The sequence below is a fragment of the Erpetoichthys calabaricus genome, chromosome 10, assembly GCF_900747795.2.
Source record: "Erpetoichthys calabaricus chromosome 10, fErpCal1.3, whole genome shotgun sequence".
Lineage (NCBI taxonomy): Eukaryota > Metazoa > Chordata > Cladistia > Polypteriformes > Polypteridae > Erpetoichthys > Erpetoichthys calabaricus.
In genome coordinates, this window is record NC_041403.2 from 137,170,688 (window position 1) to 137,190,162 (window position 19,475).

The 19,475-nt window shown below is 41.5% G+C and overlaps 1 protein-coding gene across 3 annotated transcripts in view; it reads right to left on the minus strand.

Moving 5' to 3' along the window:
• Positions 1–7,371: 7,371 nt before the first annotated feature.
• slc2a10 (solute carrier family 2 member 10) overlaps positions 7,372–19,475 on the minus strand; it is a 69,874-nt gene continuing 57,770 nt past the window's right edge. For all 3 annotated transcript variants that reach the window (XM_028811925.2, XM_028811924.2, XM_051933108.1), the window contains exon 6: positions 7,372–7,666. In XM_028811925.2, the coding sequence (XP_028667758.1) occupies positions 7,564–7,666 (103 nt within the window). In that variant the 3' untranslated portion in view covers positions 7,372–7,563. The remainder of the gene's footprint in view (positions 7,667–19,475) is intronic.

A 19,475-nucleotide genomic window follows, 5' to 3' on the forward strand; every position in this document is an offset into this window, starting at 1 on the left:
TGCCTTTGCTCTTTTTCAGACCTCTTCATTAGTAATGTGGTCACACCAACTTATCTTCAAGATCTGCCTCAGGCATCTGTGGAACAAATTCAGCTTCAGCATAGATGGCTGTTGGTAGAACAATGCTGTTGTAGAGTGTGATAGAACAATGCTGTTGTAGAGTGTGAGTTTCACGTCAGTGGTAATGGTGGTGGCAAACCAGATGGAGTGCAAGCTTTGAAAAACTGCTGCTGCCTTGCTGATTCTACAATTAACACGAGCTTCAATATCACCATCATTTCTTACTGTGCTGCCCAATTTTTCGTTATCTATTTGGTTAACCTGGGTGGCCATTGTGGTTTGATTGCAGCTACTACCCAACTTCATTGTTTTTGTTTTAACTGTACTGATTCTCAGTTCATTTTTCTCAGCATTCTGTTCTAGATCTGATGTGAGCCTCTGTAGGTCTTCATCATTTTCAGTCAGTAGGATGATATCGTGGGCAAAGTCAAGGTCTTTCAGCCATGTTTGATCATTCCATGGTGTAGCTTGGCAGGACCCATTTGTTATTTCCTTGGAAACAAAACTGACCACTAACAAGAAGAGAAGAGGGGACAAGATACACCCTTGTTGCATGCCAGTGATGATGTTGAAAAAGTCTGTTATTCTGTCTTAACACAGCAGCGGGAGTTTGGATACAGGCTTCTGAAGATGTTGATGTAGCTCTTTGGAATGCTGTAAGACCGGGTGATATTCCAGAGGAACTTTTTGTGAACACTGTCAAATGCCTTCTTGAAGTCGATAAAATTCAGGTGTAGTGGTCTTTGATGTTCAATGCACTGTTCGATCATATTTCTGAGAATAAAGATCTGTTCTGTGCAGAAGCAATTGCTACATAAACTAGCTTGTTCTTCCCATAGTACTGTGTCCACAGCTGCTTGCAGCCTCTTCAGAAGCACGGTGCAGAATGCCTTGCCAGGAATAGACAGCGGCGTGATGCCTCTCCAGTTGTTCGGAAACTTCATTATTGCTCTGTCCAGCCAGTTCTGTGACACCTTTTGTTCTCACCAAGAGCGGTTAATCAGCTTTGTCAGCTTGGTTACTAGATTCTTTCCACCGTATTTAAGCATCTCTGCCATGATTTCGTCCATTCCCGCTGCTTTGTTATTATTCATTGCCTTGATTGCTGCTGTTGTCTCCTTCTCTGTGACTGGTTCTTCATTCACATCCAGGGCTACCTGAGCAGGCACCTGATTGAAGTTGGACACAGCTGCTGGGGTGGGTTGATTCGGTGATTCTTGGAAGTGCTCCATCCAGAGCTGATCTTGTTCCTCTGCTGTAACCTGAATCTTTTCTGACTTGTCTTTCACTGGCACATTTGAGTTACTTTTTGATCCTGTTAGTTCCCAAAGAACACGGTATAAGGTCTTGGCATCATTGCGCCTAGCTGCTTCTTCTGCCTCGGTGCTCTTCTTGACTATCCAGGCTTTCTTATCAGCATGGTAGCTTTGTTTCACATGCCGATCCAAGTGTTGATTTTCTCTGTCACATCTCGCTTTCTGCTATTTTTGCACTGTTTCTCTTGCTCTTTGCTATTTTCCTTTCGTTGATAAACTTCCACACTGGTTCTCGCATCCATTGCTCCCTCTGTGACCTGCTTCTTCTCCCAATTGTTCTTTCTGCACTTTCTGTCACTGCCTCCATGATATTTTTCTACTGGTCTTCCAAATTAGTTCCTGCATCCTGTTACTGGTAGAATCTGTTCTATAGCATCATCTGGTATTGCTGTGTCGTGGCCGAGTCCTTCTGCTTATCATTCACATAGTGTTTGATCTTCTCTTGTTTGATGAATGGAGCTACACTTTGGCTTGTAGGAGGTGGAGGTCTGAGCCCACATCTGTGCCCCTGCACGCTCTGACATTAATTATAGCCAATCGCCAATGCTTGTTGATGCAAATATAGTCTATTTCATTGTTGGTGGTGCCATCAAGTGATCTCCAAGTCTTCCTCTGGATGGCTCTATGCTGGAAGTAAGTGTTGCTGATGGCAAGGCTGTTGATGCTGCAGAAAGTCAGTAGGTGATCCCCATTGTCATTGGTCCTCTGTGCCAATCCAAAAGGTCCAACAACATTCTCCATACCTTGCCTGCTGTAGTCCATCTGCACATTCAAGTCACCCATTAATAGTTTCACATCGTGGCTGGCAATACTGTTAAATGTGTCCTTCAGCTGCTCGTAGAATTTGTCTTTTTCAGCATCATTTTCGTCTTCAGTTGGTGCATATACTTGGTCTATGGTGATTTTCCCTGATCTGAAGTGCGCTGGTTCACTGGCTTCCAACCCATAAGCCCCGTCGTAGCTTCTTTGTCTAGTACCCTGCAATTCCTCAGGCGTGTTTCTCTTCATGACCTGAGTAGAGAATTGTTTTAACCTAATTGCTTTAGACCCGTTTTAACACTGACGTTTTGGTGATGCTTCAAATATCAAGTAAATACCTTTATTATGAAGTAAATAACATCCATCCACAATCCGAGGCTCTAAGTGAACAGAGGCCACAAGATCACACTGTTTCAAAATATCTTTACCAAATAACTAAAAAAAAGCTAGATATGTTAATGATACATTTCTGTTACAAGATTGCAAACAGCACCCTCTTTTCTGCTTGTCTGTGCTTCTGAGTCCTGAAAATGACTGGATTAAATGTATATGAACACAACATACACTCAGTTCTGTGCATGAGAACCCTCTCCTCACTAGCTGTTAACTAAACAACTGGTTCACATGCTTGCATAATGTTGCACCAACAGTAGCAGGCAATTTTTTTGCAAAACAACACAATGATTTCTTTTTTTCCTTTTCACATATCACTGCTTACATGCTTATCAACACTCGTGTGTAATTTGGGAATTTTATTTTGAGGGGCTGCCTGCTTCATAGAGAATCCAGAATTGTCCTCTCTGCTCCCTTTGCTGCAGAACATAGTGCTCCTTATATGTTCACTCATGAGGGTGACAACACCTGCTCTTCAGTACTATGATCGCCATGATTAAAAACACTAGTCATACCAGACACTCTGGAAACACAACAATCATTTCACAACATGATCACGCCTCACAATCGACAAAACAGAAATGATGTCAATCATATTTTCCCAGCAAAACACTGGAAAAATGCTTGAAAAACACCTGAAGCATGCTTAAGAAATGCTTGCAAAACAACATTAAAATGCTTAAAAAATACCAAATGCTGAAAAAGTACAATGTTGAAGCATGACTCTCCCCTTAGAGTTATAGATATTGTTGGTTCTAATTAAATTTTTCTATGGATACTTAAAATATATTTGTATAAAATTTGGAGCCATCCATATTTACCATTAACATAAAGTAGCATGGATTAATGCAAAAGACATTTCACATATTTGCTGTCTGGGCTACAGTGATCAAAAACCTAAGGGTAGTGACTCACAAGCAGTTAAATAGAGGAGCTTTGGGAAAATGTTGTTCAAGCTTTATGAGGACAAGATGTACAAAGTGCACGTTCAATATATGACTGTCAGCGTATGTATGTTCTGGACTAACAATTCAATTCATGACAGCCACAATTACCATTTTTGAATAATATTAGCAGCGAGATATTTCCACTAAATGTACCTGAAAATATCTACATTACTCTACCCTCAAGTAGTGGAATAATGGGAGTTAAATAAAGCAAAAGGGCAAAACTGATCAATTAGAAAAACAAATAAATTAATCAGAGCCAAAATCCTAGACAAAAATACAAAGCCTAATGCTGGAGCACAGTGGGTTTTAACTTGGGGTTTTCATACAAGCAAAATAAATGTCTTAGGCTTTTACACACACTTTTGCTTGTTAAGGCACAGCGGTGACAGCTGTAATACCCAATCTTGGCAAAAGCGGCCATAAAATGATGATGTGGAATTTACAAAAATGTAATGTTAATAAAATGTAATGTTGGTGTAGGCCAGGTTTCCAGAAGAATACATACTAAATTAAGATTCCCTGTGATTAAACTCCACCAGAGAAATGATTAAGAAAACTGGGCAAAATGTATAACTGCTGCAAGTAATTGGGAAAAATCTACCAAATTATAGCCATACTTTCATGACCAAGGACTAGTGCAAAGTTCTCGTTTTCTTTCCCATGCTGTCTGACTATCAAGATAATATTGATTTTATGTGGGAAGTGCATTGGTCACATTTGTTAAGTGTGCCTGTACTGTTTTTTGAATGGCTCCTGTTCTGCTTTCTCGATTGAGTGTACAGTAAGCAGACATTAATACTGTAAGGCCCTCTGTCAATTCTCAAATCTGCTCAATCTGGGCCTGCGTTGTAGAAAGTTTGAACATATTCTGGACTCATTGGGAGCAAGACAGGAACCCTTCTTTGTCACGGAGACAGTCCATTAAAGGCACAGTCATGCATACACTGTAACACAAGACAAATTTAAAGGCACCAAACACTGCAATGCAGGAGAAATGATAAAGTGCTTATGGAAAAAAAATACCTACTAGGTGTGTCATATTAATGTGAATCAAAACTTATACAATGAATTATTTTGTGTTTTATATTTGTAATTTAGACCACTTAGCAAAGAACTGTTTTCACTTTGATATTAAAGAGTCTTTTTCTACTGACCAATGGCAAAAAAGCCAAATTGAGTAAACAGTGATTTAATGTTGTATATCAATAAAATGTGAAAACTTCAAAGAGGTAAAAACTTTTTACAGGCATTGTACTGTATGGGCAAAAAAAAAAAAAAGCATTCATGCAGACGACACCCCAACTGCAATACTGACAGGCGTGTGAAGAGCTTGTGATCTCTGTATGTGTGGTCTTCTAGATAAAGAACTCATGAGATCTCATTAGTCAAGCCTTAGAACTTTGATGTCAAGGTTGGACAGCAAAAGCTTCCTGAGACATAACTTTATGTGTATCCCATGAAACAGACAGCTCTGAATAAGCGGACAAGTGGTTTTGACATACAGCAGTATATGGAAAAACAAGAATTCTCTCAGCCAAGATTTGTCACATTAATCAGACAATGGCAAAGGTATACACGGAGCATGAGAACATGAAATACTTTGAGAATTCGTGAAAAAGATGCACAAAGGGTCAAAGGATGCGTGAATGGACATAACTTGTGGAAATATCTAAAACACTTCCAAGGTATATGTTCACTACAGAATCATAAGCCTATTCTGAGGAGAACTGTGTACCTCATTGAAATTAAAGTGGCCTTTAGGAATGAGCATCCCACTGAATTGCTTGGACAGAGTTTGTCAGAGAAATCTAACAGGCAGGTGCACTTCAGTCCTTTTTCATAAAGCACTGCTTCCTGCAAAGGTGTTTAGCTGGCAGAATTGAGAATGTTCACTTTCAGAATCCATATCACTCACAAACTATGCAGCTGCACACTCTTGTCTGTTTGAAGATCTTTCCTTACATTGGTCAACTATTCAGGTCGTCTTGAACATGACCTTCTCATAGAGTACAGTCAGATGTTATATGGTTGGTCAACCCCAGTGTTTCAGGGCTGTAGAATTATCTCCCACCCCATCCATCCATCCATCCATCCATCCATCCATCCATTTTCCAGATTATTTAGTCCAAATAGCAGGTGACAGAGCACTGCAGTCTCTTTCAGCAGCATCAGGTGCAAGACAAGCTCTTGTTCCATCTACTTTCTTACTCTGATATTCAGTTAGCCTAATAGCCAACTGGAATTTCTTGTTCAATTATAGATGTATATGGCCGTTATTGTCACTTGTGCAACTCGCTTATCTCGGCTCTTTCTCTGCAGTATTAAGTATTAATTATGTGGCTTTTAATTCTCTTTGAAAGTGTGGCTGACACTTCTTGTTGACATAGCTTTTATACATAGCAGTCAATTTAGTTGACCCTTTAGATTTCCATTCATTTTACTGTTAAGAGATTAATCTCTGACCACTTACTAATGACATCCAAACAGCAAAGCAGCAAACACTAGGGCAGTGAACATTGAACTATTTTAAATGTGTGCTCATTGTAAAGCTTCTCATTTAATAAAAAGCTTGAAGTAAGACAGAAAAATTGAGAGATTCAAATTCACTTCAGTCTTTTTCTTTTTTTTCTCCAAAAAGGTACATCAGAGACAGCTAGCAACTTGACACAACACAAGGATGACTGGGTTCAGGATCAGGATTAAACTATTAAATGTTCAAGTTAAAAGGAAATGGGTTGAAACCAACATCTACTCCGGCCCTCCAAATTAAGTTTATTCTATCCCTGTACTACATTAGTATGTAGTTAAACCTCTAGAAGATTTGTTAATTAAGTTTCTGCCGTAGTGGAAAAATACTAAAGAAGGAAAATTAAAGATCTGTGCAGTCTGTTGTAGCTTCCAAAACAGCACTCTGTGTTAGACTGGCCACATGCGATAGGAATAGCAATGAGCTTAGGTAGACCTGAAAGATGCCTCTTATGTTATTTAGACAGTGGCATTTAAGACTCATTAAATCTTACAGCAAAGCAGCACAGTGGCACAACAGTTAATGCCACCCCTCACAGATCCAGAGGTGCAGGTTCAAATCTTCCTCCTAGTCATTATGTGTGTGAGGGTCCCTGTGTCTTTGTGTGATTTCCTCCTACTTCCCCAGAGACCTACAGGTTAGGCTAACTGATGAGTCCAAACTGGCACAATGTGAATGTGTGACAGACTGACAACATGTCCAGGGTTGAGCTCTGGCTCGTGCCTGACTCCTTTGGGATTAGCTCTAGTGACCAGGAGTTTTCCAAAATGGATTTTGAATTTCATATCAAATATTAATGGAGGAGCACCAATACTGTTTGTCATATTCACAGTATAACTTTGAACTGATAATGCGGCAGTTCATTAATGTTGGATGACCACTGCAATTTACCTTTAGATGCAGGCTAAATATTTGCAAAATGCCTTTTCCAGTGAAAACCCTGCTTGTTTACCTGTTCATTTAGCAGACATACTTAATCCATTTGCAAGCTTTTCATGGTAATGGATTTTTATACCAAGTATTTGACTACCGGCTACAAAACCGTCACAACTCAGTGGTATTTTTACTGAGTAAAGCGGCAAATTAATTTTTCTGTGAAGCGGACATATGTCAATGTTTTAGTCTGATAATAAAGAGAGCACTTGTAAAGCCCAGGAAATTTATCAGATAATATTGTTTTCAAAGATCTGACAGTGAGCTCCTACGAAAATACCAGAAACCATTGTCTTCATGAATTTTTCTAGACATGTATGGTTCTCTTCTTAGTTCAATGCCCAGTTTATGTCAGAACCACGCTTTGTAGCTTTTTACCTGATGATTTTACCTTCTCTTTTTACTCATTGGCATGTAAAAATCCATGCATGAATAAAGAAAATTGTACTTTTTATTTATTCAGAAAAAATGAAAATCATATATATAATAAAAATATATACCTAGAAAAGGAATCCAAAAAGCTGAACCATTCTGTCAAATTTTTGTTGCAGCATTTGCATTTAAATTATACCTTCCATATAATGGACAAATCTGTGTCACTGTGTTTATTGATGCTTTCTTCACTTCATTCATTGTCCAAGGCACTCGATAGCTGTACTCTTTCATAACCCTCTGTAGACACTTTATTTCTGCTCAGAAGTCTTAAAAAGCTTTCTCCTCCATACAGCCTGTAAAGAAGAAAACTAATTAGAAACACATTCTACACTATTTCACTTTGGTGGTCTTTGTCAACTATTAACTTCTCAAGTACAGACATTACGCTTTCAAGCTATCTATGTTATTCATTTTTCATTTCTTATGTAAATAGGGACAGGAAACTAGAAAGTTGTAAGAAAGCAATATTTACTGAGGGCTGGGCAGTTTGAGGAAATGTGAATAATTACTCTTTTAAAAGCAAATTACAAATTAATGTACCAGTCTTTGAAACAAATGCATATTATATATAAAAAATGAATATATACTAACTGCTACCTGTCTAAGATGGGTTGAAATCTAAGTAATCAACATAGACCTCTAAGCATTCAGTGTAAATGTATGAAGAGCACCATCTATCGGAATGTATTTTGTATGCATATAGTAATAAAATGCATTTCATTTTTCATTCGAACAGATAGCGCATCACAAATATTAGCACTACTTGTACAAATCCTGTTCCAATTGGCATATAACAGAGACATAATAAATGGACCGACAAACAGATACACAGACACAAGTCCTTTTATTAAGGTGTGTGTGTATGTGCATATATGTGTATGTCGAAGAGACAGTTTGATGTTACGCGAGACTAGACATTACAACCTTAGGAAGCAAGACCCGTGAGACGGTGACTTTGCATGTCACGCCCTACTTACAAACAATTTAAAATAAGTTCACAGACAGCTAACCTCGCAGTTGTTGGAATGCTTTTGGCAGACACACTTCATGTGCTCCCAGCTCTTATAAATGTTATATGTTCTAGATGGCATGTGAACGACTAAGCGAAGAAGAAAGAGCAGCACGTCGAAAAGAGACACGAAAGCGTTGGAGAGAAAAGAAGGCAAAAAAGGATGCACAAGAAAACAATAATAATCTATGAGCAAATTCAGAAAATAAGGAAAGTAATAATCAGCCCGGATGTCCCGCGAGAGACACTTTAACATCCCGCAAGACAAAGCAGTGAAACCAAAGGAGAGCTGATGCAGAGGCTTTTAAATGATCGATGCGTAGCGCGACAAGCAGAACACGCAGTTTGGCAGCAGGAGCAGAAAGACAGCAGCTGATCCGTCCGCATCTCCTTAGCGAGCGTTCAGCCAATCCATCATCACAACACAAATGGCAGAATCACGAATGTGCAGGTGCTTAGCACGCCCTGGATGGGTTGGGAGATAAGTGAGCGAAGTGAGAACAGAATGCTGTACAGGCTTTGAAATGATCAACGCACAGCGCGAGAAGCAGAACACACAGCACCGGCAAGAGGAGCAGTAAATAAGCAGGTGATCCGTTCGCATTTCCAAAGCGTGCATTCAACCACCCCCTTCACAACGTGATCGGCAGAGATGTGAAGTGGCCCCTTTGTGAGCAGGGGGCAAACTCCCCCAGTATATATATATTGTAGAAGAGAGCAGCTTGTAAAGCCCAGGAAATTTATCAGATAATATTTTTTTCTAAGATCTGACAGTAAGCTCCTAAAAAAATACCAGCCCAGCTACAGACAAACACCAAGGACACAACATAATGTTCAAATGCACACTCTATTTATTTACAGTACTTTTAGCACACAACACACAGTGCACCAACCCTCAATTATGCTCAATCCTTTACTTTCCTCTCTCTTTTCTTCTGCTGCCTCCACTCCTCTCCCGCAAGCTCCATCCTCTTCCACCCGACTCTGGCTCCCTGAATGGAGTGAGGTGGCCCCTTTTATAGTGCACCTCCGGCAGCACTTCCGGGTGTGGCGGAAGCACTGCTTGTGAATCCAGCTCCTCTTCAGGCAGCACTTCCGGGTGTGGCAGAAGTGCTGCAGATCTTGTTTCCAGAGCTGTCCAGGCACCCCCTAGTTGTGGCCACGGACCCCCTGTGGCCCTGATGCAACTCAGGAGGGCTGCCCTCTCATGTCCCGGGCTATAAATTGCCCCTCTCCTGGTTCTCTGCTCCTCCAGGTCTCCCGGTAGGGCACGATCCCCAACCATCCATTACTATATCTATAAATATATATATATATACACATATATATATATATATATATATATATATATATATATATATATATATATATATACTTCCTGAGCCGGGGAAGGACCCGATTGGGCTAAGGAGACGCAGTCGGCGGGTGTGGCTGAACAAAAGGTAAGTCCACCGCCGGCTGACGGACTGTGCTTGCTTGTGGCTCTGCGTGAGCTGGAGGATTGCCTTCAGCCCACAGAGTCGCTTTTGCAGGTAATGCGTGTGCTCCTTAAAGGATTGAAGGAGCTAGAGGTGAATGTGGTCGCGTCCGTGACAACGCTGCAACAATGGGTGGAACGGCGCGACGCTGTAGTCTTCGGCCGGAGTGGTGCGGCGGTGCTGGTAAGTAATACCGGCACTGTAAAGGATAAGGGAGACCCCAGCAAAAAGAACCGTGACATACGTGGACGGATTCAAGTAGCGGGGGCTCCGATAGTGGATGCAGCGGTGAGAGCCGAGCGTGAGGGGGGACAGAGCGAGAGGGCAGTCAGGGCACCAGCTGATGTGTGCCGGATGTCCCAGGGCCCCATGCCCCGAGCCAGCCTCGGTCTCACGCCGCACTACAGGGATGCAGACGGGACAGGGTCTATACCTCTTCCATAGGGAGACCCAAACTGTCACGGCGTCCCAGAGAAAGAGGAGCAACCGAAGGAAGATAGCCGGTTCTTCCGATAAGAGAAGACGTGAGGCAGGCTGCTCACGTCCAGAGAAGGGCCGCCCACTGCAGAGGCAGAGGGAAACCCCAAAGTCGGCTGAGGTGATGGGGGTGCGAGTGGTCCCGTGTATTATCCCAAGTAGGGGGGCACGGAATCCTCAGAGGTGGTGCCGAAGGACCAAATCCTTGGGTGCCGGTTGGAGTCGGGAGCGCTGTCTGTGTATAGCACGGACGGACGCCAGGTAGTGGTGTCCAGGCAGCACCTCCGCCCCATGTCTGCCTTTTGTGTTGCAGGACCGGGCCCTAGAGCCACGCGAGTAGGATCTGCTTCATGGGAGACCTGCCCTCGTGGGATGGGCCACTGGCCCCTATGGGTCTCAGCTGGCGATGGGGCACTGTGGCGAGCGGCCGGGGGCAGTACCCAGCCGGGACACCAGGAAGGACCAGAGGAGGGATTACACCTCCTCCAGACCACGAGGGGGGTGACTGCCCTGGTGGCTTTGGGGACCACGGGAAAGGAGCTCGGAAGCTCAACCCTATAGGGGCCTGTGGTCACTGCCAGGGGGCACCCAAATGCCTGAGGAGCTCTGGCCCTCAGCACTTCCGCCACACCCGGAAGTGCTGGGGGGAAGAAGACCAGGGACACCTGGAGTGCTTCTGGGTGCACAGCTGGCACTTCCGCCACACCAGCGAGTGCCGGCAGGCGCTCACTGGGGGGCACCTGGAGCATGTCCGGGTGGATATAAAAGGGGCCGCCTCCCTTCATTTGATGGCTAGAGTCGGGTGGAAGAAGGACAGAGCTTGGGGGAGAGGAGTGGATGCGGACCCGAAGAGAGAGGCATTGGAAAGAGAGCCCTGGACTTTGTGGGTGAAAAGTACAGGAATACTGGATTGTGTGCTGTCACTTGTAAATTATGTATAATAAACGTGTGTTGGGTTTTAAGCCTAAGGTGTGTGCCTGTCTGTGTCTGGGTCGGCTACCACAATATATATATATATATATATATATATATGTATATATATATATATATACATACCGTATATATATATATATATATATATATGTATATATATATATATATATATACATACCGTATATATATATATATATATATATTTATATATATACACATATACAGTCAGATGTGCTTGTCTTTTTTTTGACACTGTTAGACAAAAGAAATATCTGATTTTCATTTCAACAATACTGAGAGTTAAAAATAATTTTTAAAAAATAGCACTGAGAACTCACTTTGCACTCCTTTTGTACTGAAATGCACTCCCATCTTAATCAAATCCCTAAAATTAGTATCTGTTAAATCCAGATAGGAACAAATAAGGAGGCATATACAGTAAGGCAGGGTCCTCTTATTACTAAGTATCAGAAACCTATGGTAAGGTCTGGTTTGGTCTTAGCAATTGAGTGGCTGCATCAGGCTAAGATCAGAAGAAAGATTGTTAATGTCTGTCAGTTTGGGAAGGGTTTAAAAGTAATTTTTAAGCAATTTGTAGACAATCACTTCACTTGACTTTACCTCACAGGTGGCGCAGTGGTAGTGCTGCTGCTTTGCAGTAAGGAGATTGTGGGTTCGCTCCCCGGGTCCTCCCTGTGTGGAGAGCGCTTTGAGTAGTGAGAAAAGTGCTATATAAATGTAAAGAATTATTATTATTACTGTTTGAAAGACCCTCTACAAACAGAGAAAAATCCAACCTGCTCAAAAACTGACTGAAAGATGCTGCTGGGAATCTCCAAAAATCCCTGGGTAAAATCAAGGGACTTGCATCCCACTCTTACCTCAATCAAAGTACATGAGTCGACCATCTGAAAGAGAGAGGACAAATTTGCCCTACGTGTGAATTTAAAAAGAAAGAACCCACTGCTCTCAAAAAACAAAGAACAAGACTACTGAATAACAATGTGCTCTCAATGGATGAGATAAATGTATGTCTGCAATACCAGATGTCATTATGTTTGTCAAAAATCAAAAATGTTGTACTGACTATAAAGTATGGAGGTGGAAGCATTACAGTTTGGCACTGTTTTTTTGCCTTAGGGTCTGACCATGTTGTCATCATAGAGTCAACAATGTATTCCACAGGTGATCCGTGTGGGCAATGTGAAGTCACCTGTTTAAAAGCTAAAGCAGAACTGCAAGTGGATCATACCATGAGGCAAAGGCTAAAGCATTCAAGCAAACACACAAAAGATTGACTCAAAAAGGAGTTATGGGTGATGGCATGGCCAAGTCAATAGAGATGGGGGGGTAGGAGTTTGGAGAGGGGCACGCTTTACGCAATCACAGTTGGCAATGTCTCAATGGTTTCAAGGGTGCTGGTTCATATTTTTTTGATAATATTCACTCTAACATTTATTCAATATTGTGTCACTTGTTCCAAATGCATTTTTTGACTACTGGTCTTCATTATCTCTATGGTGGTTACCAGCATTTATCGATTAGACAGCTAAATATCAACCAATTTTATAAGTAAGGAAATTCTCGCTATCCATGGGGGTTACGTTCCTGAAAAATCCCACAGATACTGAAACCGCAAATATTAATCCTATGAGAAAAATAGGGTTAGTTTCTGGGTGGGATGGTAGATCAGGAGAAGGACCAGCAGTGGGAAACAGGTTTGGGTGGATGTGTGGGCCCTCTAGTCTCTTCCCTTTGAGGCTCAGTAATGATTTTTCCACAGGTTTATCTACAGAAACCTTGTTGTGGATATTATTCCTCTGTAGTCAGGTTTGACTGTCTTCTAGGTGTTCTGCCAGAAGCCACAATTGACCACAACAGGGCCAATCCAAGGTCTTCAATAGACCATCCAATCAGTAGTAGGGACAGGCGGTGAATATAAAGAGCGGAGAGTTAATCAGTGCAAGCTTATGACCTGCACTACTAGGACATCCTCACTCATGGGGAACAATTGCAAGCCCCGATTCCCATCACAAATGAAGTTCAATGTCTTACCCATGGCTTTCACACTTTGATCCATTCACTTTAGCGCATGTGCAGCCCCAGCCATCTAAGGGCATCACGGACCTGCTGTTATTCAATCGCACGTGTTGCTGCTGCGCAATGGGCCTCTTCGAATTTTTTTTTTTTGCTGCACATCACCCTGAATAGGTAGGAGTAAATTGTCAAGTGACACAAAAAGAGTTACACTTTTGTGTAATGCAAACCACAAAATAGTGAAGATTTACTATACTTTGTACTGTTAGAATAAATATTGTTGCTGTATCTGTTACATATGATGTACTTTACTAATAAGTGATGGGTTTAGTTTGGTGTTTTAATGTATTCTTTTCATTTGACAAAAGCATACAGTGTGTGAATTTGCCAAAATTGAAATAGACAAATTCTTTAGAGAAAGTGATAGTTTTACAACTCAGATTTTGTCTGAAGAAGTACAGCTTCAGGCAGGCATTCACCCTGGTCACAACACATAAACTGTTTTAACTTATACTTTTAATTGTATTTGTTGTTACAAATGATGGATGTATTTTTACATATTTTGTCTTCTACCATAATATACTGTGTAAAAATTGTGTGTGTATGATATATACATGTATATATTGTGTACATAGTTCATATGTGTGTGCATGTGTGTGCATTAAACTATATGCTTATTGGGTAGCGTCACATGTAAAGAGTACAGATAACTTCTTACTTGAGTGTGCTAATCAGCATGCAACACATCACCACTCTCCTGTGCCATGATTAATGACTGTAACAGCCATACCTTGAAAGTTCTGTCTTACTTACTAAAAAATCTCAGAACACATTTCTCATAACATAGCAGCATAAGAAAAAAAGCACAGCTATGCCTGCAACCTCAGAATACAGCTGTAATGACAGTGCAGTGAATACGTATTCTGAAACAGTGACACACAATTACAAAGGTGAATAAATACACCGATGAGCCAAAACATTCTGACCACTCCCATATGAAGCGAATGATGTTGTCTATCTTATAAAACAATGGCACATGTAAAGGTCAAGGTTATGTTAAACAGTAAACTAACATTAGGTACGCTTGGCCAGCGTGATGAATGCAGAAGATTTGGGCAGAGACCTCAGTGACTTTGCTAAGGACCAAATTGCTATGGTCAGACTAATTGCAATGGCCTGTGGGTTGCTCATGGTCAACTGTGATGATTGGCTACTGACAGATGTCTAAGGAGGAAGGAACCATAAACCACTAACAAGGTGTTGGGAGGCTAAGACTCACCAATGTCAGAGATCAACAAAGGTTATGCTGTCTGGTATGAAGCAACGGAACACCTACCCTGGCACAAATTGCAGATAATTTTAATTATGGTTACAGAAGTACTGTGTCATGACACACAGTACATTGAACCCTGCTGTGATGGGCCTGCAAAGCCACAAGGCCAGTCAGAGTGCCCATGCCAACCCCTGTTCACCATCTAAAGCAACTACAATGGACATTGGGGCGTTGGAACTAGACTTTGGATCAGTGTTAAAGAAGGTTGCCTGGTTCAATGCATCCCGTTTTCTGTTACATCATGTGGACAGCTGGGTGCACATGCTTATCTGGTAAAGAGATAGCACCAGGATGAACAGGATGGGAAGTAGACAAGCTGGCATAGGGAGTGTGATGTTTTGTGCAATGTTCTGTTAGGAAACCCTGGGCCCGGGCATTCATGTGGAGGGTAATTTAATGTGCACCACCTATTGGGGTGGATATTCTATGAAACTAATGAAGCATAAGCTTCAGAGCCCCTAATAATGGTGGAACCTCAGAAGTGACTTTAATTTTCATCCATCCATAACGTGAAAGCTATAAGTCACATTAATGTATTATTCACACCAGTGACATTGACATTCAAGAGTATGCAGTACAGCAATTTTAATTGAAATCTGAGATATAGTAGTTATGTTAAAAAAAAATTCTGATGATCTGATGTGGAACAACCCCATTGAAGAAGATAACAGTGGTTACCGGCGCTTATTGCTGGCTGTGAAGGGGACCCATTAACAGTTCAAGCTTCAGAGTCGGCCATTGACACCTACCTAAACATCACTGCAGACCAGGCCCACCCTTCATGGCAATGGTATTCCCTGATAAAACTGCATCTGTCAACGGGATAATGCATAACTGATTCATAAATTGTTTGAGGAACATGATGAAGAGTTTACGGTGTTACTCTAGTCTTTATATCCCCCCAGATCAATCCTATCTAGTATTAGAACATTAGAACAATTTAGACGAGAACAGGCCAATTAGCCCAACAAAACTCACCAGTCTTATTCAATTATTTCTTCCAAAAAACATCAAGTCGAGTTTTGAAAGTCCCAAAAGTCTTACTGTCTATCACACTACCTGGTAGCTTATTCCAAGTGTCTATTGTTCTTTCAGATCAGTCTGAGGACTGATCATTTATGTTAGGTAGAATGCCTAGAGGGGGTTGGGCGGTCACATGGCCTGGAACCCCTGCAGATTTTATTTTTTTTTCTCCAGCCATCTGGAGTTTTTTTTTGTTTTTTCTGTCCTTCCTGGCCATCGGACCTTACTTTTATTCTATGTTAATTAGTGTTCCCTTATTTTAATCCTGATTTATTTTGTCTTTTTTCTCTTTCTTCATCATGTAAAGCACTTTGAGCTGCATTATTTGTATGAAAATGTGCTGTATAAATAAATGTTGTTGTTGTTTGTGTAAAGAAAAACTTCCTAATGTTTGTGCAAAATTTACCCTTAACAAGTTTCCACCTGTATCCCCGTGTTCTTGATAAACTCATTTTAAAGTAACAGTCTCGATCCACTGCACTAATTCCCTTCATAATTTTAAACACTTCAATCATGTCACCTCTTAATCTTCTTTTGCTTAAACTGTAAAGGCTCAGCTCTTTAAATCTTTGCTTATAATTCATCCCCATTAGCCCTGGAATGAGCCCAGTTGCTCTTCTTTGGACTTTTTCTATGTCCTTTTTGTAGCCTGGAGACCAAAACTGCACACAGTACTCCAGGGGCCTCATGTATAAATGGTGCGTACACACAGAAATGTTGCGTACGAACGTTTCCATGCTTAAATCGCGATGTATAAAACCCAAACTTGGCGTAAAGCCACGCACATTTCCACGGTACCTCATACCCTGGCGTACGCAATTTCTCTGCTCAGTTTTGCAGACTGGCGGCACCCAGCGTCAAAGCAGTGCTACTGTTCCTGTGTGGTTACCCTTTCTTTCTTAGACCCACATTCCTGACGCGGCTTTATAAATACACTGAAACTAACTGCATATTGTTTATTAGTGTAATGCATCTGATTGTAATTAACCTGTAGCAATATAATGGTCCAGGGAATAGCCATAGTATTCCAAATACCATAACTGCTTTAGCGTTGTTACTCTCAATGCATCTTCTTCTTCTTTCAGCTGCTCCCGTTAAGGGTTGCCACAGCGGATCATCTTTTTCCATATTACTCTCACTACACCACTCGGAGTATTTATATCACTGTATCTGAGTGGGGAATCACAGCAGCAGCTGATCGGAAAGAGAATTATCGGTATACAGTTTCAAGCACACACTACCTCAGCCACGGCAAAACGCGTCAAAGCCTTTCCTGTACGGACCTCGCGTTTCAGAAACAGTTTCATCCCAAGAACTATAAATGCACTCAATCAGTCGATCAATTGCTCCTCGTAGAACTGTTTGTACTTATAAGTTCAATTACCTCACTGTAAACTTGCACTACAGTTATAATATTGCACAACCTGTGCCACTTTATAAAGCGCGTATGATGACAATATCATTTTTAAGATGAAATGCAGCAAAATATGTTGCTTACAGTATACAGATAAAACTTTAACTTCATTTAAATAATCTGTATTGTTAATAATTAAACATGTGAGGACACGGTGCCGCAGCGCTAGCTAGTTCACGGATAGCTCCTGCCTTGTGCTGTATTATTGCTGGTGCTGATGCGACACTGGAAGGATAGACGGATAGAATAATTAAACATGTACTACGAAGATATTTCAATGTTCCTTAAAAGTTTTGAAGAATCGGCGTTCTAAGCTTACAGATGGCTTAACGTCTATTACAGAGCTGATTGTGTGGCAATTGGGTATTTGGAGAAAGAAAAGTAAGGACAGGAATTGGAGGTTAGTACGCTTGAAAGAGACAGTACTTCTGTAATAAATTATTTCATCGAAGGTCGCGCATGGCGCAGCCAGCCTCTTGCGTGAGATATGAACAATCACTGTGCCACCGTGTTCCCATGTTTAACAACATGCTTTCATTCCTATCATCATGAAAAAGATATCACATATACATCTCAAGTATTTTAATTATTCAGAGAGCTGTAATATCACGAATGTAATGGATTATGTGTCCTGTCGGAGAAAGAGAAAGAACGGAAGCATGTAGTGATTCACACACATAGAGCACATAGAAGATCAAACACAGAACAAAGCATTTAACGTGCTACTTGAGAAACTAGTAAAATAAACGATTTTAAGATGAACTTTATGATGTTCTACTTTAATGACAAAATAAACTACGTGATTAAAGTGGAAATTTCGAGATTAAAGTTGACATTTCGTGCTTTTTTCCCACTGTGTGCCTATTTTTCTTCTCTGTACCCTAATAAGCTTTCATATGACACTCAGACGGTCCGCTACGAGTCGCCTTTTCACGTCGACTTTGATATGTGACAACTTTTTTTATTTCGGGCACTGTGCGACTTTGTGAACTTGAGCTTTCGAGTTTCTCCGACACTATGTCACTCGATCAACTTTCTTTTGTTGATTATACTACTGTTTAAACCAACAAATAATATGTTTTTCCTTTGCCTCCACTTGGTATTCGCTGAAATTCTTATATTTTCTCCCGTGCTTTTCCCATTGTCTTTTCACAGAAGGCTATTTATATCGATTTGCATATTCAAAGAGGCATAATTCTGGGAGGAGTTGGGGCGGGACAGAAGGCGCGTGCATGTGCGCTACTTTTCACGCTGATCGGGATTTATGTAGTGGAAGAACGTGAAAGTTTGTGTACGCACAGATTCCTGCATCTGGATTTTTCTGTGCGTATGCACATTCCCGCTTTTGTGCTTACGCCATGTTATAGTGTGAGTTCTACGCACGGCGTTATATATGAGGCCCCAGATGAGGTGTCACCAGTGCGTTATAAAGCTTACATCTGTGGGATGTGTTGGAACAAAACATCCGTCCTGCAGGGGCTTCACCTAGCAAATAACATAAGTTAGGGGATCTGCTGTTAATGTCCTTGTGCCATCTTCAGAGATCGTATTGAAGCTGTTTTGGTGTCACATGGAAGAGCAACAGCATATTAGGCAGGTGGTCATAATGTTTTGGATCATGAGTATATGTATGTAGTATGTATGTATATACATTGTGGTGGACGGCTGGGGCTCCTGCACAGCTAGGATGCCTGGAGGATGGAAGGACCGGGAGAGAGACAGTACCTCCCCCGGGACATGAGAGGGCAGGCACCCTGGTTTGCTTTGGGACCACGGAGCTTGGAAGTTCAACCCTGTAGGATTGTGGCCACTGCTTGGGGGCACCTGGATGGTTCCAGAAACATGGACTGCATCACTTCTGCCACACCTGGAAGTGCTGCCGGAACAGGAAACAGGTACACCCGGAGTGCTTCTGGGTGTCCATGCAGCACTTCCTCCACACCAGGAAGGTCATCACGGAGCACATCCAGGTGCATTACAAAAGGGGCCGCCTCACTCCATTTTGGGAGCCGGAGTCGGTAGGCAGAGTAGACAGAGCTTGTGAGAGAGGAGTGGAGGCGGCAGAGAAGAAAGAAAGAAAGAAAGAAAGAAAGAAAGAAAGAAAGAAAGAAAGAAAGAAAGAAAGAAAGAAAGAAAGAAAGAAAGAAAGGACCGAGCTATATTGTGGGTTTGTGTATTGTAAGCTGGAAAAGGCAGCGAAGAAAATAAACGTGTGTATTTTTGGGACATTGTTGGTCTGTGTGTCTGTCTGTAGTCGGGCTGATCTTCACAACATATATGTACATGTTTCTTTGCACAGTATATTTTTCAAAACTTTTTATATGTCATTCTTTTGTTGCATGTCTTTAAACCATACATTTTTTCTATCTATTATATAGCAAGCTGGGCTTTCAAGTAG